This window comes from Taudactylus pleione, unplaced genomic scaffold, assembly GCF_031769625.1.
Source record: "Taudactylus pleione unplaced genomic scaffold, aTauple2 ptg000390l, whole genome shotgun sequence".
NCBI classification, from domain to species: domain Eukaryota; kingdom Metazoa; phylum Chordata; class Amphibia; order Anura; family Myobatrachidae; genus Taudactylus; species Taudactylus pleione.
Genome location: NW_028284791.1, coordinates 294,732 through 322,602, shown reverse-complemented (window position 1 = coordinate 322,602; position 27,871 = coordinate 294,732). Strand labels below are relative to the sequence as shown.

The 27,871-nt window shown below is 53.1% G+C and overlaps 1 protein-coding gene across 1 annotated transcript; it reads right to left on the bottom strand.

Annotated features, from left to right (window-relative positions):
• Positions 1–53: 53 nt before the first annotated feature.
• DNAJB13 (DnaJ heat shock protein family (Hsp40) member B13) lies at positions 54–27,287 on the bottom strand. Its single transcript, XM_088445814.1, has 8 exons — positions 27,164–27,287; positions 24,574–24,677; positions 22,934–23,095; positions 16,801–16,958; positions 12,562–12,675; positions 10,212–10,325; positions 1,811–1,887; positions 54–689 (listed from the first exon to the last, which is right to left on the bottom strand). The coding sequence occupies exons 1-8, from the start codon at positions 27,229–27,231 to the stop codon at positions 536–538; spliced, it is 951 nt and encodes a 316-aa protein (XP_088301940.1). The 5' UTR covers positions 27,232–27,287; the 3' UTR covers positions 54–535.
• Positions 27,288–27,871: the final 584 nt, after the last annotated feature.

The window sequence follows — 27,871 nt, the reverse complement described above, 5'->3', positions numbered from 1 at the left end:
CATTCCAACCAGCCAGATTGGACAGATATCTGACAAATAATTGTATAGTGGATGCCTAGCATAAGTCTTACTAGGCCACAGTCTGATTCAAAACCGGGGAGCTATGCACTAAGACTTGGAGCGTGATAAAGTACCAACCGATCAGCTCCTAACTCATTTTTTTTAAACACAGCCTGTAAACTGACAGGAGCTGGTTGGTTGGTACTTTATATCACTCTCCACGACTTAGTGCACCTCCTCCAGGACCTTTATAATAATTGGAAACCTACAGAGCAATGCGAAATAGGATGACTTCAAAATATGTTTATTGAACTATAAAATAAAATAAAAAGTCTGATTTACGCTGACTGTACGCAGGATACTGGTATAATTGCCGTTAATGTGTCTGTTACTGGTACAAAGACCTGCGGTTCTCAGGCGTTCGGCTTCCAGACACCTGATACCTATAAAGTAAACCCTCTTCTACTGATAAGTGTCCACTAGTGATGTAATAATATTGTAACGTGATAAAGAACCACACAGCATAATGGCGGCACTAGCACAGGAGAGCTTTCTGCAGCAGCTGTTTCTTCTGTGGCGTCAGGTGCTCCGGGAACTGAATGTCAAACTGGATGATGAGGTCCCCCTTCCGATTGGGGTCTTTGGACAGCCGCATGCCCTCTCCAGGGACCACTTTACTGTACTTGGGGCTGTTGGCGGAAAGAAAGTGATCAGCACCTGATTTGTAGCAGAGATTAGATTTATTGTGGCTGTAAGATTTATATCTGAACTCTTGTTTTATAGCCTGTATAAACGTAATCGGCTCTGTACACAGATTAATTTAGGGGCAGGTCCAACGTCCGATAGAGCTTACACAATGAGCTCAGTGCCTGGGAGATCCGATGATTGTGAGAGGACATCGCTACCCTATCTTGCATCACTCAGGGCCTGCGATAAAGCTATTTCCTTTATAAGAGATGGCATATTAAATATGAATGGAATTAGCTGGAATGCTATGTTTTGATATTTGAGCTTTTTGCCAGCATGTTCTGCCCATTGTCTAAGGTGCCCATACACAGGACGATTTTGTACACAATATGGCCAGTTACGACAGGTTGGACAGCAATCGTGTGAAAATATACAAGACGACCCCCCCCCCTCCCCTCGTGGTCACACCACTATCACTCTGATGCCGCTCCGCAATCCCTGGCCACGCATAGACCCTACTACCGGAGAGCTCTATGCAGCCGGAGATAGGAGACAGTAGACAACCCGGGATGTACAGGAGGATCAGTGTAGACTGGGACAGACAGCAGGGATTAGAGCAGGACAGGATGGAGAGAAGTCGTCAGCACAGGCTGGGACGGACACAGGCACAGCAGTCACCGCAGGCGACACTCAACACATGCACTCCTGTGCATGATATGAACACTGCAATACTATAGGCACGAATCTCCGCCGGAGCTGATGAAGATCTGCTTCCTCCCTCACTGCAAAATCTAGTAGCCAGGCAGCAAAATCTGGTAGCCATGGCGACCTGGCCCCCGGGATTTGTCGAGCCCTGGTGTACTATGTGATACACTTCTATGCATCTTATCCTATGATCGTAACGCTCAATCGTACACCATTTCACCACATCTTATGAAAAATTTCAAGGGAAGAATTTCAAGGATAACCGTACAACTCATCTTACCAACTTTGAATCGCACCGTGTATGGGGGCCTTTAGAGCAGAGAAATGTGTCTTTAAACTTTGGATTGAGTTGCTCTTTAATTAGGAGTCTTTAATTAGGAGTCGCCTCCCCTAGTAGAGACAGACAGTGAATACTTACTGCACAATGTCATTAATTGGGATATTCAATATTCTCTCGTCTAATGTTTCGACTTCCACAGTGCAGCCGATCAGAGCCTGAAAAACATTACACACCTTAGCAGGAAGCTTGCCTTTAAGCTATTGCCCCCTACTGGTTGCTTTGTGACACCACAATGCGAAAAAAAAACACCCATCAGTCTGTCACAGCGTATAAAAGAGATCATTATCGAGACTGAACTCCGAACTTACTGGGTGGTGTGACCAGTGCCATGGCAATTTGGGCCTGTCAGTTTTCCTATTTATTATCATTCTCACTTGTAGCTTCCTCTTCTTTTATCCCCAGCATCTCCTGGCCTCCCCGACCTCCTATCTCTTCCCTGGCCCTTCCCCATGAGGCCATGGCCCTCTCTCAGGTGTACTATATTATGTCCCTATTTATCCCCAGCATCTCCTGGCCTCTCCTATCTCTTCCCTGGCCCTTCCCCATGAGGCCATGGCCCTCTCTCAGGTGCACTATATTATGTCCCTATTTATCCCCAGCATCTCCTGGCCTCCCCTATCTCTTCCCTGGCCCTTCCCCATGAGGCCATGGCCCTCTCTCAGGTGCACTATATTATATCCCTATTTATCCCCAGCATATCCTGGCCTCCCCTATCTCTTCCCTGGCCCTTCCACATGAGGCCATGGTCCTCTCTCAGGTGCACTATATTATGTCCCTATTTATCCCCAGCATCTCCTGGCCTCCCCTATCTCTTCCCCATGAGGCCATGGCCCTCTCTCAGGTGCACTATATTATGTCCCTTTTTATCCCCAGCATCTCCTGGCCTCCCCTATCTCTTCCCTGGCCCTTCCTCATGAGGCCATGGCCCTCTCTCAGGTGCACTATATTATGTCCCTATTTATCCCCAGCATCTCCTGGCCTCTCCTATCTCTTCCCTGGCCCTTCCCCATGAGGCCAGGGAACTATATTATGTCCCTATTTTATTATGTCCCATAACTATATTATGTCCCTGGCCCTTCCCCATGAGGCCAGGTGCACTATATTATGTCCCTATTTTATCCCCAGCATCTCCTGGCCTCCCCCTGTCTCTTCCCTAGTCCTTCCCCATGAGGCCATGGCCCTCTCTCAGGTGCACTATATTATGTCCCTATTTATCCCCAGCATCTCCTGGCCTCCCCCTGTCTCTTCCCTGGCCCTTCCCCATGAGGCCATGGCCCTCTCTCAGGTGCACTATATTATGTCCCTATTTATCCCCAGCATCTCCTGGCCTCCCCCTGTCTCTTCCCTGGCCCTTCCCCATGAGGCCATGGCCCTCTCTCAGGTGCACTATATTATGTCCCTATTTATCCCCAGCATCTCCTGGCCTCCCCCTGTCTCTTCCCTAGTCCTTCCCCATGAGGCCATGGCCCTCTCTCAGGTGCACTATATTATGTCCCTATTTATCCCCAGCATCTCCTGGCCTCCCCCTGTCTCTTCCCTAGTCCTTCCCCATGAGGCCATGGCCCTCTCTCAGGTGCACTATATTATGTCCCTATTTATCCCCAGCATCTCCTGGCCTCCCCCTGTCTCATCCCTGGCCCTTCCCCATGAGGCCATGGCCCTCTCTCAGGTGCACTATATTATGTCCCTATTTATCCCCAGCATCTCCTGGCCTCCCGTATCTCTTCCCTGGCCCTTCCCCATGAGGCCATGGCCCTCTCTCAGGTGTACTATATTATGTCCCTATTTATCCCCAGCATCTCCTGGCCTCCCCTATCTCTTCCCCATGAGGCCATGGCCCTCTCTCAGGTGCACTATATTATGTCCCTTTTTATCCCCAGCATCTCCTGGCCTCCCCTATCTCTTCCCTGGCCCTTCCCCATGAGGCCATGGCCCTCTCTCAGGTGCACTATATTATGTCCCTATTTATCCCCAGCATCTCCTGGCCTCCCCTATCTCTTCCCTGGCCCTTCCCCATGAGGCCATGGCCCTCTCTCAGGTGCACTATATTATGTCCCTATTTATCCCCAGCATCTCCTGGCCTCCCCTATCTCTTCCCTGGCCCTTCCCCATGAGGCCATGGCCCTCTCTCATGTGCACTATATTATGTCCCTATTTATCCCCAGCATCTCCTGGCCTCCCCTATCTCTTCCCTGGCCCTTCCCCATGAGGCCATGGCCCTCTCTCAGGTGTACTATATTATGTCCCTATTTATCCCCAGCATCTCCTGGCCTCCCCTATCTCTTCCCCATGAGGCCATGGCCCTCTCTCAGGTGCACTATATTATGTCCCTATTTATCCCCAGCATCTCCTGGCCTCCCCTATCTCTTCCCTGGCCCTTCCCCATGAGGCCATGGCCCTCTCTCAGGTGCACTATATTATGTCAGTATTTATCCCCAGTATCTCCTGGCCTCCCTTATCTCTTCCCTGGCCCTTCCTCATGAGGCCATGGCCCTCTCTCAGGTGCACTATATTATGTCCCTATTTATCCCCAGCATCTCCTGGCCTCTCCTATCTCTTCTCTGGCCCTTCCCCATGAGGCCAGGGAACTATATTATGTCCCTATTTTATTATGTCCCATAACTATATTATGTCCCTGGCCCTTCCCCATGAGGCCAGGTGCACTATATTATGTCCCTATTTTATCCCCAGCATCTCCTGGCCTCCCCCTGTCTCTTCCCTAGTCCTTCCCCATGAGGCCATGGCCCTCTCTCAGGTGCACTATATTATGTCCCTATTTATCCCCAGCATCTCCTGGCCTCCCCCTGTCTCATCCCTGGCCCTTCCCCATGAGGCCATGGCCCTCTCTCAGGTGCACTATATTATGTCCCTATTTATCCCCAGCATCTCCTGGCCTCCCCTATCTCTTCCCTGGCCCTTCCCCATGAGGCCATGGCCCTCTCTCAGGTGCACTATATTATGTCCCTATTTATCCCCAGCATCTCCTGGCCTCCCCTATCTCTTCCCTGGCCCTTCCCCATGAGGCCATGGCCCTCTCTCAGGTGCACTATATTATGTCCCTATTTATCCCCAGCATCTCCTGGCCTCCCCTATCTCTTCCCTAGCCATTCCCCATGAGGCCATGGCCCTCTCTCAGGTGCACTATATTATGTCCCTATTTATCCCCAGCATCTCCTGGCCTCCCCTATCTCTTCCCTGGCCCTTCCCCATGAGGCCAGGGAACTATATTATGTCCCTATTTTATTATGTCCCATAACTATATTATGTCTCTGGCCCTTCCCCATGAGGCCAGGTGCACTATATTATGTCCCTATTTTATCCCCAGCATCTCCTGGCCTCCCCCTGTCTCTTCCCTGGCCCTTCCCCATGAGGCCATGGCCCTCTCTCAGGTGCACTATATTATGTCCCTATTTATCCCCAGCATCTCCTGGCCTCCCCTATCTCTTCCCTGGCCCTTCCCCATGAGGCCATGGCCCTCTCTCAGGTGCACTATATTATATCCCTATTTATCCCCAGCATATCCTGGCCTCCCCTATCTCTTCCCTGGCCCTTCCACATGAGGCCATGGTCCTCTCTCAGGTGCACTATATTATGTCCCTATTTATCCCCAGCATCTCCTGGCCTCCCCTATCTCTTCCCCATGAGGCCATGGCCCTCTCTCAGGTGCACTATATTATGTCCCTTTTTATCCCCAGCATCTCCTGGCCTCCCCTATCTCTTCCCTGGCCCTTCCTCATGAGGCCATGGCCCTCTCTCAGGTGCACTATATTATGTCCCTATTTATCCCCAGCATCTCCTGGCCTCTCCTATCTCTTCCCTGGCCCTTCCCCATGAGGCCAGGGAACTATATTATGTCCCTATTTTATTATGTCCCATAACTATATTATGTCCCTGGCCCTTCCCCATGAGGCCAGGTGCACTATATTATGTCCCTATTTTATCCCCAGCATCTCCTGGCCTCCCCCTGTCTCTTCCCTAGTCCTTCCCCATGAGGCCATGGCCCTCTCTCAGGTGCACTATATTATGTCCCTATTTATCCCCAGCATCTCCTGGCCTCCCCCTGTCTCTTCCCTGGCCCTTCCCCATGAGGCCATGGCCCTCTCTCAGGTGCACTATATTATGTCCCTATTTATCCCCAGCATCTCCTGGCCTCCCCCTGTCTCTTCCCTAGTCCTTCCCCATGAGGCCATGGCCCTCTCTCAGGTGCACTATATTATGTCCCTATTTATCCCCAGCATCTCCTGGCCTCCCCCTGTCTCTTCCCTAGTCCTTCCCCATGAGGCCATGGCCCTCTCTCAGGTGCACTATATTATGTCCCTATTTATCCCCAGCATCTCCTGGCCTCCCCCTGTCTCATCCCTGGCCCTTCCCCATGAGGCCATGGCCCTCTCTCAGGTGCACTATATTATGTCCCTATTTATCCCCAGCATCTCCTGGCCTCCCCTATCTCTTCCCTGGCCCTTCCCCATGAGGCCATGGCCCTCTCTCAGGTGCACTATATTATGTCCCTATTTATCCCCAGCATCTCCTGGCCTCCCCTATCTCTTCCCTGGCCCTTCCCCATGAGGCCATGGCCATCTCTCAGGTGCACTATATTATATCCCTATTTATCCCCAGCATCTCCTGGCCTCCCCTATCTCTTCCCTGGCCCTTCCCCATGAGGCCATGGCCCTCTCTCATGTGCACTATATTATGTCCCTATTTATCCCCAGCATCTCCTGGCCTCCCCTATCTCTTCCCTGGCCCTTCCCCATGAGGCCATGGCCCTCTCTCAGGTGTACTATATTATGTCCCTATTTATCCCCAGCATCTCCTGGCCTCCCCTATCTCTTCCCCATGAGGCCATGGCCCTCTCTCAGGTGCACTATATTATGTCCCTTTTTATCCCCAGCATCTCCTGGCCTCCCCTATCTCTTCCCTGGCCCTTCCCCATGAGGCCATGGCCCTCTCTCAGGTGCACTATATTATGTCCCTATTTATCCCCAGCATCTCCTGGCCTCCCCTATCTCTTCCCTGGCCCTTCCCCATGAGGCCATGGCCCTCTCTCAGGTGCACTATATTATGTCCCTATTTATCCCCAGCATCTCCTGGCCTCCCCTATCTCTTCCCTGGCCCTTCCCCATGAGGCCATGGCCCTCTCTCAGGTGTACTATATTATGTCCCTATTTATCCCCAGCATCTCCTGGCCTCCCCTATCTCTTCCCCATGAGGCCATGGCCCTCTCTCAGGTGCACTATATTATGTCCCTATTTATCCCCAGCATCTCCTGGCCTCCCCTATCTCTTCCCTGGCCCTTCCCCATGAGGCCATGGCCCTCTCTCAGGTGCACTATATTATGTCAGTATTTATCCCCAGTATCTCCTGGCCTCCCTTATCTCTTCCCTGGCCCTTCCTCATGAGGCCATGGCCCTCTCTCAGGTGCACTATATTATGTCCCTATTTATCCCCAGCATCTCCTGGCCTCTCCTATCTCTTCTCTGGCCCTTCCCCATGAGGCCAGGGAACTATATTATGTCCCTATTTTATTATGTCCCATAACTATATTATGTCCCTGGCCCTTCCCCATGAGGCCAGGTGCACTATATTATGTCCCTATTTTATCCCCAGCATCTCCTGGCCTCCCCCTGTCTCTTCCCTAGTCCTTCCCCATGAGGCCATGGCCCTCTCTCAGGTGCACTATATTATGTCCCTATTTATCCCCAGCATCTCCTGGCCTCCCCCTGTCTCATCCCTGGCCCTTCCCCATGAGGCCATGGCCCTCTCTCAGGTGCACTATATTATGTCCCTATTTATCCCCAGCATCTCCTGGCCTCCCCTATCTCTTCCCTGGCCCTTCCCCATGAGGCCATGGCCCTCTCTCAGGTGCACTATATTATGTCCCTATTTATCCCCAGCATCTCCTGGCCTCCCCTATCTCTTCCCTGGCCCTTCCCCATGAGGCCATGGCCCTCTCTCAGGTGCACTATATTATGTCCCTATTTATCCCCAGCATCTCCTGGCCTCCCCTATCTCTTCCCTGGCCCTTCCCCATGAGGCCATGGCCCTCTCTCAGGTGCACTATATTATGTCCCTATTTATCCCCAGCATCTCCTGGCCTCCCCTATCTCTTCCCTAGCCATTCCCCATGAGGCCATGGCCCTCTCTCAGGTGCACTATATTATGTCCCTATTTATCCCCAGCATCTCCTGGCCTCCCCTATCTCTTCCCTGGCCCTTCCCCATGAGGCCAGGGAACTATATTATGTCCCTATTTTATTATGTCCCATAACTATATTATGTCTCTGGCCCTTCCCCATGAGGCCAGGTGCACTATATTATGTCCCTATTTTATCCCCAGCATCTCCTGGCCTCCCCCTGTCTCTTCCCTGGCCCTTCCCCATGAGGCCATGGCCCTCTCTCAGGTGCACTATATTATGTCCCTATTTATCCCCAGCATCTCCTGGCCTCTCCTATCTCTTCCCTGGCCCTTCCACATGAGGCCATGGCCCTCTCTCAGGTGCACTATATTATGTCCCTATTTATCCCCAGCATCTCCTGGCCTCCCCTATCTCTTCCCTGGCCCTTCCCCATGAGGTGACCCTTTTACAGGTGCACTATCTTATGTCCCTATTTAAAAAATGGGGAGGGGGGGGGCGCTAATGCTTTCTTTGGCACAGGGCACCAAAAAGTCTAGTTACGGCTCTGAGTCTGGTGACTGTAGACTCATCTATGCCTCCATACACCTATCTAGGTAGCCAATCATTTCACAAGGAGCTAGTGACATCACTGAAGCGCCTCATAAACAAGAGGCACAAGTGACTGGTCCCTAGTGACCAGACAGGAGGCATTCCTATAAATGTTGGACCAGGCCACCATATGACTCCCCCTCGACCACGTACCTGTCAGGTCTCCCCCTCCTATCTGTCGGGCTCATCCTCCAGCGCCTATCTGTCAGACCCGCTCTCCCGCTTTTACCTTCCCGAGTTCGATGTTCGCTGTGTATATCAGGTCGTCCCCCTCATGCGCGTATCTGTCAGGCTCGCTCTCTCCCGCTCCTATCTGTCAGGCTCGCTCTCTCCAGCTCCTATCTGTCAGGCTCGCTCTCTCCCGCTCCTATCTGTCAGGCTCGCTCTCTCCCGCTCCTATCTGTCAGGCTCGCTCTCTCCCGCTCCTATCTGTCAGGCTCGCTCTCTCCCGCTCCTATCTGTCAGGCTCGCTCTCTCCCGCTCCTATCTGTCAGGCTCGCTCTCTCCCGCTCCTATCTGTCAGGCTCTCTCTCTCCCGCTCCTATCTGTCAGGCTCGCTCTCTCCCGCTCCTATCTGTCAGGCTCGCTCTCTCCCGCTCCTATCTGTCAGGCTCTCTCTCTCTCACGCCTATCTGGCAGGCTCGCTCTCTCCCGCTCCTATTTGTCAGGCTCGCTCTCTCTCTCGCCTATCTGTCAGGCTCGCTCTCTCTCTCGCCTATCTGTCAGGCTCGCTCTCTCTCGCGCCTATCTGTCAGGCTCGTTCTCTCCCGCTCCTATCTGTCAGGCTCGCTCTCTCCAGCGCCTATCTGGCAGGCTCGCTCTCTCCCGCTCCTATCTGGCAGGCTCGCTCTCTCCCGCTCCTATCTGTCAGGCTCGATCTCTCCCGCTCCTATCTCTCAGGCTCGCTCTCTCCCTCGCCTATCTGTCAGGCTCGCTCTCTCCCTCGCCTATCTGTCAGGCTCGCCCTCCAGCGCCTATCTGTCAGGCTCGCTCTCTCACGCACCTATCTGGCAGGCCTCCCCCTCCAGCGCGTACCTGTCAGACTTGCGCTCTCCTGCGCCTATCTGTCAGACCCGCTCTCTCCCGCGCCTATCTGTCATACCCGCTCTCTCCCGCGCCTATCTGCTAGGCTTCCCCCTCCCACGCCTATCTGTCAAGCTCTCTCTCTCTCGCGCCTATCTGTCAGGCTCACCCTCCAGCGCGTATCTGTCAGACTTGCGCTCTCCTGCGCCTATCTGTCAGGCCTCCCCCTCCAGCGCCTATCGGTCAGGCTCGCTCTCTACCGCGCCTATCTGTCAGGCTCATCCTCCAGCGCCTATCTGTCAGGCTCACCCTCCAGCGCCTATCTGTCAGGCTCACCCTCCAGCGCCTATCTGTCAGGCTCACCCTCCAGCGCCTATCTGTCAGGCCTCCCCCTCCAGCGCCCATCTGTCAGGCCTCCCCCTCCAGCGCCTATCTGTCAGGCCTCCCCCTCCAGCGCCTATCTGTCAGGCCTCCCCCTCCAGCGCCCATCTGTCAGGCACACTCTCCAGCGCCCATCTGTCAGGCCTCCCCCTCCAGCGCCTATCTGTCAGGCTCATCCTCCAGCGCCTATCTGTCAGGCTCACCCTCCAGCGCCCATCTGTCAGGCTCACTCTCCAGCGCCCATCTGTCAGGCCTCCCCCTCCAGCGCCTATCTGTCAGGCCTCCCCCTCCAGCGCCTATCTGTCAGGCCTCCCCCTCCAGCGCCTGTCAGACACCCTCTCCCGCTTTTACCTTCCCGAGTTCGATGTTCGCTGTGTATATCAAGTCGTCCCCTTGTCTTACAAAGCGCGGATGAGGTTTCTCCTTTACTATAAAGACGATGTCTGCTGGGATGATGTTCGGACCCTACAAGAAGAATTACTTTGTTATTAGCATTATAACGCGTTTCATAGTGTGTCTCTCGTTACATAGTCATTACGCGCTCGTTGATAAAATGCTGTTACACGAAGGGCCTGATTCTGCAATGTCCATGTCGGACGCAGTTGTACTATTTTTTTTCTTCTGCGCATGCGCCCACAGCCAGGGCGCACTTAGTCGCAGTTGTGATTGAGGTACACGATCTCAGAGATGTCAAAAAAGTGGAGGTGACAGAGAAGTGGCTTAATGTATGCACGGAGATGGTCCATCTTATGGGCGTGTTATGGGAGTGTCACTTAAGTGGCTGTGAGCTCAGATGCACAATCGCTCACATTGGAGGGAGTACTCTGACGGAGTTTCTGCACCTAGCATGGGGCTGGTGCACATTTGCACCGATGGTTGCGTGTAAAGGCTGTGAAGGTGTACACAGTTGTGGTGCTGTGTGCGATGGCTCCGGAGGCATCTGAGTACCGTTAGGTGCAATTTACAAACAATCGCTCTTTGGGCAGCCTATGAAATCGCAGCTGCATTTGCAACACTGAAGATCTCTGAATCAGGCCCACAGACACGCACATTTGCACACAGTCAGGCTCACAGAAGTCCCTGCACTCTGTGGTCAGTATAACGTAATAACGTGCACTCTCACCTACACACACAGGGGCTGGAGAATGCTATTACAGTATATACACAATGCTGTACCTTTTTCCTGAATATACGTATCAACATCGTCAGAGGAACCTTCCTTCACATATTTACTATAAGCATTCACCAGCGGACAATGGTGCCATAATGTCCAAGCGTGTTTTCACACCCCATAGGGTATTATCAATACTTACCCATAAGTATTATAGTACATGACACACATATTTCTTTCTTTTGAGATATTCCCGAACACAACTTAATACACTAGAAGGTACAAGACCTAAAGAAGTGCCAGAACGCAACCCCACAAACCAAAATATCCTTATTCTAGAGCGGTGACTGACAGATCCTGACTACCTTGGGTCAGAGTTATATCCAACTCCATGAGCTTGGTAGAGATTGGGCGAGGGTGAGAGTTCCAGAGGAGGGGGGCACCCTTAGCAAAATTTTGGAGGTGAGCTGGTTAGGAAGTAATCAGGGTGGAGGAGAGGCGATGGTCAGAGGAGGAGCGGGGAGGGAGGGTGGACAGAGATGAGGGATGTAGGGAGGGGAGGTGTAGTATAAGGCTTTGTAGGTGAGGGTGGGGAGGTCTGAGCGGGATAGGGAGCCAGGCTACAGCGGGGGGAGGCAGACACCTTATGGTGGGAGAGGAAAATGAGAAGAGCAGCATGGTTAACGATGGATTGAAATGGGTAGAGGTGAGAGAGAGGAGGAGGCTACATTAGTGTAAGTGGGAAATTATTAGAGCTTGAATGAGAGTTTTGGTTCCATCAGGGGTAAGGAAGGGCTGAATTAAGGCGATGTTCTGGAAGTGGAAGCGGCAGGATTGAGAGATGGCCTAAATGTGGAGAATGAAGGAAATAGCGGAGAAAAGGATGACAAAGGAGGCAGCGGATTTGAGTGTCAGAAGAAAGGAAGCCAGACTGAAGAGGATCTAGAAGTTATGGAGCATACACACGGTCAGATTTGTCAGACTTGTCAGATTTGTCAGATGAACGACTGAACGATTTGAACGATTTTACCAAAGATTTGAACGATTGAACGATTTTTGACTGCATTAAAATTAATGGAATCGTCCAAGTCTGACTGCAAACCCATCAGATGTCAGATATCGTTATCTGACAAACGGGAACGCGCATCGTTGATCGTCCATCGTTCAGGCATGTCAGATATGAACGATTTTCCTTCAGATATGAACGACTTAACGATTTTTAAATCGTTATCGTTCATATCTGAAGGAAAAATCTGATCGTGTGTGTATGCACCATTAATGGGGAGAATAGAGGGAAGAGAGGTGGAAACAGACAATGCTCTCGAGGAGCTTGTAGGCATAGGGGAGGAGAGAGATAGGACGGTAATTAGAGAGCGAGTGTCTGGGTCATGTGAGGGTTTCTCAATGATGGGTGAGACTAGGTAGGACCTGATGAGCAGAAGAGGGGACAGAGCCAATGACAGGAGACTCTATGGTGAGTAGGTGAGAAGTCTTCCGGGACCCTACAAGACGAGGTGGATTTAATGAGCGAAGCTAAAACCTGCACCTAGCAGAGGAAAGGCTCATTGTCATTCTATGCATTGTTCTCACCTGGTCACCTTCCTTAGGAAAGGTGATTCTGGTCCCTGGTTTCCAGCCGGCGCTTACATCAATAGACAGGATCTTATCCCGTATGCTGGACGTGTGGCCGTCTTCATTCATCACCTGGAGGTCAGAGAGATTAGCAGCCTGGATACAATGAATGTATGTGTACCTGAATACAGCTCCTCAGTGCCCGCCCCTGCACTGCCGAAACCCTATAAGGTGGCGGTGATCTTCTACTTGATCTATTTGGCACACAATATGTGTGTGTGTGTGTTATACATAACGTTAGGTGATGTCTGAGGCTGAATATCCCCTTTCACCACATACGTCCCTATTGCAGAATGTTCCTGGTATATAAAGTGCTTAATCCTGACCCTGCCTGCAGTCAGCCTCAGTGCTCCCCACTCAGCCATTACTGTGGTCACTAGGAGAGCTGAGCACAGAGAAGCGGGTGAGGTCCAGCTCATGTATAGATACTATGCGGTATAATAGGGACTGGCCTTATGAGGACTAAAAAATTACATGAAACGTCTCTATTTTTGTATTTAAGTTAGTTAAGTACTGTAGGAAAAGGGTGGAGCTGATATAGAAGCAGGTGGGGCTACAGATCCTGAAGCTCTGAGCTCTGCTTATAGCACCTGAGCCCAACTTTAACCTTCGGTGTCCCTAAGTCACCTACAGATCCTGCAGCTCTGAGCTCTGCTTATAACACCTGAGCCAAACATTAACCCTGTGTGTCCCTAAGTCACCGACAGATCATGCAGCTCTGAGCTCTGCTTATAACACCTGAGTCTAACATTAACCCTGTGTGTCCATAAGTCACCTACAGATCCTGCAGCTCTGAGCTCTGCTTATAACACCTGAGCCCAACATTAACCCTGTGTGTCCCTAAATCACCTACAGATCCCACAGCTCTGAGCTCTGCTTATTACACCTGATCCTAACATTAACCCTGTGTATCCCTAAATCACCTACAGATCCCACAGCTCTGAGCTCTGCATAGTACGCCTGAGCACATTAACCCTGTGTGTCCCTAAATCACCTACAGATCCCACAGCTCTGAGCTCTGCTTATAACACCTGAGCCGAACAATAACCCTGTGTATTCCTAAATCACCTACAGATCCTGCAGCTCTGAGCTCTGCTTATAACACCAGAGCCCAACTTTAACCCTGTGTGTCCATAAGTCACCTACAGATCCTGCAGCTCTGAGCTCTGCTTATAACACCTGAGTCCAACATTAACCCTGTGTGTCCATAAGTCACCTACAGATCCTGCAGCTCTGAGCTCTGCTTATAACACCTCAGCCCAACATTAACCCTGTGTCCCTAAATCACCTACAGATCATGCAGCTCTGAGCTCTGCTTATAACACCTGAGCCCAACATTAACCCTGTGTATCCCTAAGTCACCTACAGATCCTGCAGCTCTGAGCTCTGCTTATAACACCTGAGCCGAACATTAACCCTGTGTGGCACTAACTCATATAAAGGTCCTGTAGCTCTGAGCTCTGCTTATAACAACTGAGCCCAACATTAACCCTGTGTATCCCTAAATCACCTACAGATCCCACAGCTCTGAGCTCTGCTTATTACGCCTCAGCACATTAACCCTGTGTGTCCCTAAATCACCTACAGATCCCACAGCTCTGAGCTCTGCTTATTACACCTGAGCACATTAACCCTGTGTGTCCCTAAGTAACCTACAGATCCTGCAGCTCTGAGCTCTGCTTATTACACCTGAGCCCAACATTAACGCTGTGTATCCCTAAATCACCTACAGATCCCACAGCTCTGAGCTCTGCTTATAACACCTGAGCCCAACATTAACCCTGTGTATCCCTAAGTCACCTACAGATCCTGCAGCTCTGCTTATAACACCTGAGCTCAACATTAACCCTGTGTATCCTAAGTCACCTACATATCCTGCAGCTCTGAGCTCTGCTTATAACACCTGAGCCGAACATTAACCCTGTGTGGCCCTAACTCATATAAAGGTCCTGTAGCTCTGAGCTCTGCTTATAACAACTGAGCCCAACATTAACCCTGTGTATCCCTAAATTACCTACAGATCCCACAGCTCTGCTTATTACACCTGAGCCTAACATTAACCCTGTGTATCCCTAAATCACCTACAGATCCCACAGCTCTGAGCTCTGCTTATTACGCCTCAGCACATTAACCCTGTGTGTCCCTAAATCACCTACAGATCCCACAGCTCTGAGCTCTGCTTATTACACCTGAGCCTAACATTAACCCGGTGTATCATAAATCACCTACAGATCCCACAGCTCTGAGCTCTGCTTATTACGCCTCAGCACATTAACCCTGTGTGTCCCTAAATCACCTACAGATCCCACAGCTCTGAGCTCTGCTTATTACACCTGAGCCTAACATTAACCCGGTGTATCATAAATCACCTACAGATCCCACAGCTCTGAGCTCTGCTTATTACGCCTGAGCACATTAACCCTGTGTGTCCCTAAATCACCTACAGATACTACAGCTCTGAACTCTGCTTATTACACCTGAGCATATTAACCCTGTGTGTCCCTAAGTAACCTACAGATCCTGCAGCTCTGAGCTCTGCTTATTACACCTGAGCCAACATTAACCCTGTGTATCCCTAAATCACCTACAGATCTCACAGCTCTGAGCTCTGCTTATTACACCTGAGCCCAACATTAACACTGTGTATCCCTAAATCACCTACAGATCCCACAGCTCTGAGCTCTGCTTATTACACCTGAGCCTAACATTAACCCTGTGTATCCCCAAATCACCTACAGATCATGCAGCTCTGAGCTCTGCTTATAACACCTCAGCCCAACATTAACCCTGTGTATCCTAAGTCACCTACATATCCTGCAGCTCTGAGCTCTGCTTATAACACCTGAGCCGAACATTAACCCTGTGTGGCCCTAACTCATATAAAGGTCCTGTAGCTCTGAGCTCTGCTTATAACAACTGAGCCCAACATTAACCCTGTGTATCCCTAAATTACCTACAGATCCCACAGCTCTGCTTATTACACCTGAGCCTAACATTAACCCTGTGTATCCCTAAATCACCTACAGATCCCACAGCTCTGAGCTCTGCTTATTACGCCTCAGCACATTAACCCTGTGTGTCCCTAAATCACCTACAGATCCCACAGCTCTGAGCTCTGCTTATTACACCTGAGCCTAACATTAACCCTGTGTATCCTAAATCACCTACAGATCCCACAGCTCTGAGCTCTGCTTATTACGCCTGAGCACATTAACCCTGTGTGTCCCTAAATCACCTACAGATACTACAGCTCTGAACTCTGCTTATTACACCTGAGCATATTAACCCTGTGTGTCCCTAAGTAACCTACAGATCCTGCAGCTCTGAGCTCTGCTTATTACACCTGAGCCCAACATTAACCCTGTGTATCCCTAAATCACCTACAGATCCCACAGCTCTGAGCTCTGCTTATTACACCTGAGCCTAACATTAACCCTGTGTATCCCTAAGTCACCTACAGATCCCACAGCTCTGAGCTCTGCTTATTACGCCTGAGCACATTAACCCTGTGTGTCCCTAAATCACCTACAGATCCCACAGCTCTGAACTCTGCTTATTACACCTGAGCCCAACATTAACTCTGTGTATCCCTAAATCACCTACAGATCCCACAGCTCTGAGCTCTGCTTATTACACCTGAGCCTAACATTAACCCTGTGTATCCCTAAATCACCTACAGATCCCACAGCTCTGAGCTCCGCTTATTACACCTGAGCACATTAACCCTGTGTGTCCCTAAGTCACCTACAGATCCTGCAGCTCTGAGCTCTGCTTACTACACCTGAGCACATTAACCCTGTGTCCCTAAGTCACCTACAGATCCTGCAGCTCTGAGCTCTGCTTATTACACCTGAGCACATTAACCCTGTGTATCCATAAATCATCTATAGGCCCTGCAGCTCTGAGCTCTGCTTATTATACCTGAGCACATTAACCCTGTGTGTCCCTAAGTCACCTACAGATCCTGTAGCTCTGAGCTCTGCTTATTACACCTGAGCACATTAACCCTGTGTATCCCTAAATCACCTACAGATCCCACAGCTCTGAGCTCTGCTTATTACACCTGAGCACATTAACCCTGTGTATCCATAAATCATCTATAGGCCCTGCAGCTCTGTTTATAACACTTGAGCGCTACATTAACCCAGTGTGTCCCTAATTTACCTAAAGGTTTGCTCATAGACAATTAACTCTTACCCTGCGTGAAATCTTGATCTTCTTTGTGCATCCAAAATACAAGTCCTCCAAAGAAAGATAGAGGTCTCTGGCAATTGGCGGGTCCTGACCCCTCTCCCCTCTCCCGCGCAGCCCTCCAAACCCTGTGTTCACTTCAGAGCCATCTGGTGTGAAAAAGTCTTGAATTGGGAAAAAGTTGAATAAATATAATTACTTTACATTTCTCTATCTGATAATGAAAATATGTACAGTTCTCACTGGTGACAAAACCACTAAGTAGTACAGAGTTGTACATGAAATCTACTTATTGCATGATTTTATCCAAGGATTGGCTCCTCAAGTCACCTGTGACATCTTAAAGAGTCTGGATAAATCTGCTGCGGGGGCGATGCTACCACACACTCTGTCCTGCTGCGGGGGCGATGCTGCCACACACACACTCTGTCCTGCTGCGGGGGCGATGCTGCCACACACACACTCTGTCCTGCTGCGGGGGCGATGCTGCCACACACACACTCTGTCCTGCTGCGGGGGCGATGGTACCACACACACTCTGTCCTGCTGCGGGGGCGATGCTACCACACACTATGTCCTGCTGCGGGGGCGATGCTACCACACACTATGTCCTGCTGCGGGGGCGACGCTGCCACACACACACTCTGTCCTGCTGCGGGGGCGATGCTGCCACACACACTCTGTCCTGCTGCGGGGACGATGCTGCCACACACACTCTGTCCTGCTGCGGGGGCGATGCTGCCACACACACTCTGTCCTGCTGCGGGGGCGATGCTGCCACACACACTCTGTCCTGCTGCTGGGGCGATGCTGCCACACACACTCTGTCCTGCTGCGGGGGCGATGCTGCCACACACACACTGTCCTGCTGCGGGGGCGATGCAACCACACACACTCTGTCCTGCTGCGGGGGCGATGCTACCACACACTCTGTCCTGCTGCGGGGGCGATGCTACCACACACTCTGTCCTGCTGCGGGGGCGATGGTACCACACACTCTGTCCTGCTGCGGGGGCGATGGTACCACACACTCTGTCCTGCTGCGGGGGTGATGCTACCACACACACCCTGTCCTGCTGCGGGGGCGATGCTACCACACACTCTGTCCTGCTGCGGGGCCGATGCTACCACACACACTCTGTCCTGCTGCGGGGGCGATGCTACCACACACTCTGTCCTGCTGCGGGGGCGATGCTACCACACACACTCTGTCCTGATGCGGGGGCGATGCTACCACACACACTCTATCCTGCTGCGGGGGCGATGCTACCACACACTCTGTCCTGCTGCGGGGGGTGATGCTACCACACACTCTGTCCTGCTGCGGGGGGCGATGCTACCACACACTCTGTCCTGCTGCGGGGGGCGATGCTACCACACACTCTGTCCTGCTGCGGGGGGCGATGCTACCACACACACTGTCCTGCTGCGGGGGCGATGCTACCACACACACTCTGTCCTGCTGCGGAGGCGATGCTGCCACACACACTCTGTCCTGCTGCGGGGGCGATGCTACCACAAACACTCTGTCCTGCTGCGGGGGCGATGCTACCACACACACTCTGTCCTGCTGCGGGGGCGATGCTACCACACACTCTGTCCTGCTGCGGGGGCGATGCTGCCACACACTCTGTCCTGCTGCGGGGGCAATGCTGCCACACAATCTGTCCTGCTGCGGGGGCGATGGTACCACACACTCTGTCCTGCTGCGGGGGCGATGCTACCACACACACCCTGTCCTGCTGCGGGGGCGATGCTACCACACACTCTGTCCTGCTGCGGGGCCGATGCTACCACACACACTCTGTCCTGCTGCGGGGGCGATGCTACCACACACACTCTGTCCTGCTGCGGGGGCGATGCTACCACACACACTCTATCCTGCTGCGGGGGCGATGCTACCACACACTCTGTCCTGCTGCGGGGGCGATGCTACCACACACTCTGTCCTGCTGCGGGGGCGATGCTACCACACACTCTGTCCTGCTGCGGGGCCGATGCTACCACACACACTCTGTCCTGCTGCGGGGGCGATGCTACCACACACACTCTGTCCTGCTGCGGGGGCGATGCTACCACACACACTCTATCCTGCTGCGGGGGCGATGCTACCACACACTCTGTCCTGCTGCGGGGGCGATGCTACCACACACACTCTGTCCTGCTGCGGGGGCGATGCTACCACACACACTCTGTCCTGCTGCGGGGGCGATGCTACCACACACACTCTGTCCTGCTGCGGGGGCGATGCTACCACACACTTTGTCCTGCTGCGGGGGCGATGCTACCACACACTCTGTCCTGCTGCGGGGGCGATGGTACCACACACTCTGTCCTGCTGCGGGGGCGATGCTACCACACACTCTGTCCTGCTGCGGGGGAGATGCTGCCACACACTCTGTCCTGCTGCGGGGGAGATGCTGCCACACACTCTGTCCTGCTGCGGGGGCGATGCTACCACACACTCTGTCCTGCTGCGGGGGCGATGCTACCACACACACTCTGTCCTGCTGCGGGGGCGATGCTACCACACACACTCTGTCCTGCTGCGGGGGCGATGCTACCACACACACTCTGTCCTGCTGCGGGGGCGATGCTACCACACACTCTGTCCTGCTGCGGGGGCGATGCTGCCACACGCACTCTGTCCTGCTGCGGGGGCGATGCTGCCACACGCACTCTGTCTTGCTGCGGGGGCGATGCTGCCACACACACTCTGTCCTGCTGCGGGGGCGATGCTGCCACACACACTCTGTCCTGCTGCGGGGGCGATGCTGCCACACACACTCTGTCCTGCTGCGGGGGCGATGCTGCCACACACACTCTGTCCTGCTGCGGGGGCGATGCTGCCACACACACACTGTCCTGCTGCGGGGGCGATGCTACCACACACTCTGTCCTGCTGCGGGGGCGATGCTACCACACACTCTGTCCTGCTGCGGGGGCGATGGTACCACACACTCTGTCCTGCTGCGGGGGCGATGCTACCACACACACCCTGTCCTGCTGCGGGGGTGATGCTACCACACACTCTGTCCTGCTGCGGGGCCGATGCTACCACACACACTGTCCTGCTGCAGGGGCGATGCTACCACACACACTCTGTCCTGCTGCAGGGGCGATGCTACCACACACTCTGTCCTGCTGCGGGGGCGATGCTACCACACACACTCTGTCCTGCTGCGGGGGCGATGCTACCACACACACTCTATCCTGCTGCGGGGGCGATGCTACCACACACACTCTATCCTGCTGCGGGGGCGATGCTACCACACACACTCTATCCTGCTGCGGGGGCGATGCTACCACACACTCTGTCCTGCTGCGGGGGCGATGCTACCACACACACTCTGTCCTGCTGCGGGGGCGATGCTACCACACACACTCTATCCTGCTGCGGGGGCGATGCTACCACACACTCAGTCCTGCTGCGGGGAGCGATGCTACCACACACTCTGTCCTGCTGCGGGGGGCGATGCTACCACAAACTCTGTCCTGCTGCGGGGGCGATGCTACCACACACACTGTCCTGCTGCGGGGGCGATGCTACCACACACACTCTGTCCTGCTGCGGGGGCGATGGTGGCACACACACTCTGTCCTGCTGCGGGGGCGATGGTGCCACACACTCTGTCCTGCTGTGGGGGCGATGCTACCACACACACTCTGTCCTGCTGCGGGGGCGATGGTGCCACACACACTGTCCTGCTGCGGGGGCGATGGTACCACACACTCTGTCCTGCTGCGGGGGCGATGCTGCCACACACACACTGTCCTGCTGCGGGGGCGATGCTACCACACACACTCTGTCCTGCTGCGGGGGCGATGCTACCACACACACTCTGTCCTGCTGCGGGGGCGATGCTACCACACACACTCTGTCCTGCTTCGGGGGCGATGCTACCACACACTCTGTCCTGCTGCGGGGGCGATGCTGCCACACACTCTGTCCTGCTGCGGGGGCGATGCTGCCACACACTCTGTCCTGCTGCGGGGGCGATGGTACCACACACTCTGTCCTGCTGCGGGGGCGATGCTACCACACACTCTGTCCTGCTGCGGGGCCGATGCTGCCACACACACACAGTCCTGCTGCGGGGGCGATGCTGCCACACACACTCTGTCCTGCTGCGGGGACGATGCTGCCACACACACTCTGTCCTGCTGCGGGGGCGATGCTGCCACACACACTCTGTCCTGCTGCGGGGGCGATGCTGCCACACACACTCTGTCCTGCTGCGGGGGCGATGCTACCACACACTCTGTCCTGCTGCGGGGGCGGTGCTACCACACACTCTGCCCTGCTGCGGGGGCGATGGTACCACACACTCTGTCCTGCTGCGGGGGCGATGGTACCACACACTCTGTCCTGCTGCGGGGGCGATGCTACCACACACACCCTGTCCTGCTGCGGGGGCGATGCTACCACACACTCTGTCCTGCTGCGGGGCCGATGCTACCACACACACTCTGTCCTGCTGCGGGGCCGATGCTACCACACACACTCTATCCTGCTGCGGGGCCGATGCTACCACACACACTCTATCCTGCTGCGGGGGCGATGGTACCACACACTCTGTCCTGCTGCGGGGGCGATGCTGCCACACACACACTGTCCTGCTGCGGGGGCGATGCTACCACATACACTCTGTCCTGCTGCGGGGGCGATGCTACCACACACACTCTGTCCTGCTGCGGGGGCGATGCTACCACACACTCTGTCCTGCTGCGGGGGCGATGCTACCACACACTCTGTCCTGCTGCGGGGGCGATGCTGCCACACACTCTGTCCTGCTGCGGGGGCGATGCTGCCACACAATCTGTCCTGCTGCGGGGGCGATGGTACCACACACTCTGTCCTGCTGCGGGGGCGATGCTACCACACACACCCTGTCCTGCTGCGGGGGCGATGCTACCACACACTCTGTCCTGCTGCGGGGCCGATGCTACCACACACACTCTGTCCTGCTGCGGGGGCGATGCTACCACACACACTCTGTCCTGCTGCGGGGGCGATGCTACCACACACACTCTATCCTGCTGCGGGGGCGATGCTACCACACACTCTGTCCTGCTGCGGGGGCGATGCTACCACACACACTCTGTCCTGCTGCGGGGGCGATGCTACCACACACACTCTGTCCTGCTGCGGGGGCGATGCTACCACACACACTCTGTCCTGCTGCGGGGGCGATGCTACCACACACTCTGTCCTGCTGCGGGGGCGATGCTACCACACACTCTGTCCTGCTGCGGGGGCGATGGTACCACACACTCTGTCCTGCTGCGGGGGCGATGGTACCACACACTCTGTCCTGCTGCGGGGGCGATGGTACCACACACTCTGTCCTGCTGCGGGGGCGATGGTACCACACACTCTGTCCTGCTGCGGGGGGCGATGGTACCCCACACTCTGTCCTGCTGCGGGGGGCGATGGTACCACACACTCTGTCCTGCTGCGGGGGCGATTGTACCACACACTCTGTCCTGCTGCGGGGGCGATGCTACCACACACTCTGTCCTGCTGCGGGGGCGATGCTACCACACACTCTGTCCTGCTGCGGGGGCGATGCTACCACACACTCTGTCCTGCTGCGGGGGCGATGCTACCACACACTCTGTCCTGCTGCGGGGGCGATGGTACCACACACTCTGTCCTGCTGCGGGGCGATGCTACCACACACTCTGTCCTGCTGCGGGGCGATGCTACCACACACACTCTGTCCTGCTGCGGGGGGCGATGCTACCACACACTCTGTCCTGCTGCGGGGCGATGCTACCACACACACTCTGTCCTGCTGCGGGGGCGATGGTACCACACGCACTCTGTCCTGCTGCGGGGGCGATAATACCACACACACTCTGTCCTGCTGCGGGGGCGATGCTACCACACACACTCTGTCCTGCTGCGGGGGCGATGCTACCACACACTCTGTCCTGCTGCGGGGGCGATGGTACCACACACACTCTGTCCTGGCATTATGCAGTCACATTGTGAATGTAGCTAATTCAGCTCCTATCTCTGACCTCCGATAAATGTACAGTAATCCTCACTTCTATGCTGCGTCACTTTATATTTGATCGCTGCCCGAAACTGGTCCCAAACTCCGCAGTTATGTGTTCAGTTCCCAGCTCTTACCTGCAAATGGGTTATCGCCTCCGAAAAACTCTTTAAAGGTCTTGTCGGGATTCCCGTGATACACGTACGCCGATGTCCAGACGTCTTCGCCACCAAACTTAGCAGGGATCCCGCCTTTCAGACCCTCCTCTCCGAATTTGTCATAGGTGGCCTTCTTCCCGACTGCAGAGAGGGGCACACAATGATCAGTGTTGGGGACACAGGGCCTAACTCACAGGCGGACGCTTTGCCGATGTCCGCACAATCGGACAATGTTTTTTGCACTGCACGTGTGTCGCGATGGTTTACCGACGGCGGCTGCAGTGAGTATTTGGTTGCAGAGTAATTGACTGTCAGTGTGCGTTTATGGGAGGTAACGAGGGGCGGCTAGTCAAAGACGAGCGTGTCACAAGCATTCTGTGGGCGCGTCGCCATCTTTGTACGCGGTTTCACTGGCCCAGTGACTTCGTTCCAAAGGACAGTCTGAGCAGCCATAGTGTTGCTTAGACGTCTGATGGTGCGAGCAATAAATTCTCAGTACCGCTACGTACAACGTCGCAGCCGCAACGGGATTAATGTCCATCTCTGAATTAGGCCCACAGAAAGAAGTAAGGGCCCCATTTACAAACTAAATATAACCCCTTTAGCGCTCGCTAAAGGGGTTATATCATCTTGCTGTATTTAGTTTACAGCGGAAATCTTAGATTACCGCTGTTTGTACAGCATCGCTCTCACCATCTAAAAGATGGCGAGAGCGATGCGGACCCCATTGCCGGCAATGGAGACCTGGCGGTGCCTTTCCGGCTTCAACGAAGCCTTCCAGGCACTGCCGGGTCTCCCTGTCATGCACATGTGCAGACGGACCGTCATGCATGCACATGACACTGGAGCCCGTCGCTCGCAGCGTTGGGCTGCCAGCAACCCAGCTGAGGACCTCGCTGAGGACTTCGACTTCGCGGGACCTCGCCGGAGGGGTGTATTACTAAATACCAGTGGAATTATCGTTTGTATCACAGTGATACTAAACGAAAATTCCCTTCCTTTGTAAATGGGGCCCACAGTCTTTATCTATAGACATTTACATTCTAACGGCAAGTCATCAGCCTGAGACCATCAATGTGACTGCAGGACGGATATAGTGCCGGGAAAGGAACCCCACAGTCCTGGCACTTGGGATAATGCTACGTTCCCAATATATAAAGAACATTATGCCTGCTTATTACATCAAATCAAACATATGACCAACAAAATGTTTGTAAAAGATTCAGAGAGTACTCGTAGCATCACTGGATCTCTCCTTAGTAGTAGTATTCCCTGTCCGGCTCTCGCGCGTCCTGCACTTCCTCCTTTTCTTCTCTCAGTTCCTGATTTGCTGGCTCACTGTGGTGACAGCATTTGCATGTGATCTTTGTAGCTCACCCAGTGCTGACCTCAGCATCTATTACTCCCCTTTCTGTTTCTGTAAGTGGCTGTTACCTTATAGATTACTTTGGGATCACACATCGGTAAAGGAAAAAAAAAATTGCTTTGAAATTTGGGAAAGAAATCCTGAGATCTGTTATGGAGGTACAGGGAGTATAACTGGGCAGCGTTTGCCTGAGAATTGTATAGCAGAAGAGGTGCACTATAAATAGCAGCAATCCCGCGCAGCTGTAACTTACGGTCACTTAGAATATCATACGCCTCTGCAAGCTGTCTGAAGCGGTGGGGGGCCGACGGGTCTTTATTTTTTAAAGGATGATATTTCAACGCCAATTTCCGGTATCTGAATGAGAATAAAAGAATTTAATTATTGCCATGAAAACAGTGCATCTATTTAATTTGTTTTTTAAACAGAGCAACCAAAATATAAAATGGAATATAAGGAACCACGTGATTATCTTATCATGAAATTTATTATCTCTATTTATTTCAACACCGTGGAGAAATTCTGCCCAAAGAAGACCTGTCCAAGGCATTTACATGGAATATAAAACGTCATTAATAGCGCTCAGCATCCATTTCTGTGACAATCATTTGCAGATAACACGCCAGTGAATTTTTTACATATCCGCCAAATGATTCTATGTTCGAGCAGACCCCTGACACACTTACATTTGTATCGCATCATAGATGTAGACATCAACAATAGCCTCTAATGTGGATTTATTTCCTGTACGTCTGTTAACAGCAGGGACGGGGAACCTTTTTTCTGCCGAGGGCTATTTTGATATATATAACATTATTCGCGTGATGTCACACGGGGCGGGGCCACAATCGCTGGTTATTACAGCAATGATGAGGATGCTCCAGGGAACTGTAAGGGCAGCGGTGTGACCATCTGAAGCACCCTAAGGACGCTTCAGGCTGCACTGCTGCATAGATTCTGGCTGCAGGGTGCTATTCTAGGCACCCTGCTAGTCAGATGAGGCTAGCAGAAAACAGCTCAGAAGGCCAGACCAAATGATTCCGGGGGCCTTATACAGCCCCCGGGTCTGAGGTTCCCCATCCCTGTGTTACAGGGACAAAACTGAGGAACTACATGCCCTGACAGCCTGTTGTGCAACTACAAGTTCCAGCATGCCTTGCCAGCCTCTGTTGTGTAATTACAAATTCCAATATGCCCTTCCAGCCTCAGTTGTGGAACAACAAGCTCAAGCATGCCCTGCAGCCTCTGTTGTGGAGCTACAAATTCCAGCATGCCCTGCCAGTCTCTACTGTGGGACCACAAGCCTCTGCATGCCCTGTCAGCCTCTGTTATGGGACTGCAAGCCTCAGCATGCCCTGCCAGTTCTCTACTGTGGGACTACAAACCCCAGCCTGCCCTGAGAGCCTATGTTATGGGACCACAGGCCTCAGTATGCCTTGCCAGCCTCTATTGTAGGACTACAAGCCTCATCATAACCTGACAGCTTCTGTTGTGGAAATACAAGCCTCAGCATGCTCTGCCAGCCTCTACTGTGGGACTACAAAGCCCAGCCTGCCCTGCCAGCCTCTGTTGTGGGACTACAGGACTCAGCATGTCCTGCCAGCTTCTGTTGTGGGACTATAAATTCCAGCAACCCCTGTCAGCCTCTATTGTAGGATTATAAGCCTCAGCATGCCCTGTCACCCTCTATTGTAGGACTAGAAGCCTCAGCATGCCCTGTCACCATCTATTGTAGGACTAGAAGCCTCAGCATGCTTTGCCAACCTCTACTGTGGGACCACAAGGCTCTTCATTCCCTGTCACCCTCTATAGTAGGACTAAAAGCCTCAGCATGCCTTGCCAGTCTCTACTGTAGGACTAGAAGCCTCAGCATGCCTTGCTAGCCTGTATTGTAGGACTAGAAGCCTCAGCATGCTCTGCCAGCCTCTATTGTAGGACTAGAAGCCTCAGCATGCCTTGCTAGCCTCTATTGTAGGACTAGAAGCCTCAGCATGCCATGCCAGTCTCTATAGTAGGACTAAAAGCCGCAGCATGCCTTGCTAGCCTCTATTGTAGGACTAGAAGCCTCAGCATGCCTGGCTAGCCTGAATTGTAGGACTAGAAGCCTTAGCATGCCCTGCCAGTCTCTATAGTAGGACTAAAAGCTGCAGCATGCCTTGCTAGCCTCTATTGTAGGACTAGAAGCCTCAGCATGCCTTGCTAGCCTGAATTGTAGGACTAGAAGCCTCAGCATGCCCTGCCAGCCTCTATTGTAGGACTAGAAGCCTCAGCATGCCTTGCTAGCCTCTATTGTAGGACTAGAAGCCTCAGAATGCCTTGCTAGCCTCTATTGTAGGACTAGAAGCCTCAGCATGCCATGCCAGTCTCTATAGTAGGACTAAAAGCCGCAGCATGCCTTGCTAGCCTCTATTGTAGGACTAGAAGCCTCAGCATGCCTTGCTAGCCTGAATTGTAGGACTAGAAGCCTTAGCATGCTCTGCCAGTCTCTATAGTAGGACTAAAAGCCGCAGCATGCCCTGACAGTCTCTATTGTAGGACTAGAAGCCCCAGCATGCCCTGTCAGTCTCTATAGTAGGACTAAAAGCCTCAGCATGCCTTGCTAGCCTCTACTGTAGGACTAGAAGTCTCAGCATGCCTTGCTAGCCTTTATTGTAGTACTAGAAGCTTCAGCATGCCCTGCCAGCCTCTATAGTAGGACTAGAAGCCTCAGCATGCCCTGCCAGCCCCTGTCTGATGTAGCTCGCACAGCCAATAACAGAAGCCGCTGCAGGCTGCACGGTGCCGGTGCCTCAGTCTCAGCCCCTGTGACCTCCCCCGATCGGGCCGGTAAGGGAGATACTTACGCCCGTTTAATGTCGGCCTGGTCGGCGCTGGGGGTGATCTCCAGCACCGAGTAGTAATCCTGCCCCATGCCGGTCTCCGGGCCGCGATACGGCGTTGCTATGGCAGCACTATGGCGTTGCTATGGACGCCCAACCGCGGAGCACTATGGGAGCGACACCTTCCCGTCACTATGGAGACTGCAGTGGGAAGAACTACGACTCCCGGCGTACTCTGCGCGGGTGCCCTGCATGGAGCCAGCCAGCAGGGGGCAGTCAGTATCTGTGTGAGGGGGGGGAGGAGGGCACCATATACAATAGTCGCACATTGTTTTTTCTTTTATCCACTTATTGAATAATAAATGACAAACAGAACACAACAACTGTATATAACAGAATAAGAAGTACCAGGACATATAACATCACAGTAAGAGGTAACACAGATAGACATGGAACAATGGAAACTATGATGCCACATTAAAAATTGTTATTTTGGGGGTGATTCAGAGGCGTTCACAGGGAAAGCATTGTTACCCTCTGCGCACGCGTCTGAAATGCACTGCGCACGCGTCTGATGTCTTCCGCCAGGAAATAGAGATCAAAATTGCACAGAGATCCATACAATTTCAATGGACGTTTATGGGGGGGTGGTAGATGGCTAAAAATGGCGGGCGCGTCTGGGCATGTCAGTGACTGCGTCAAGGAAGGTAATAGATAAGGAATGACAGACGG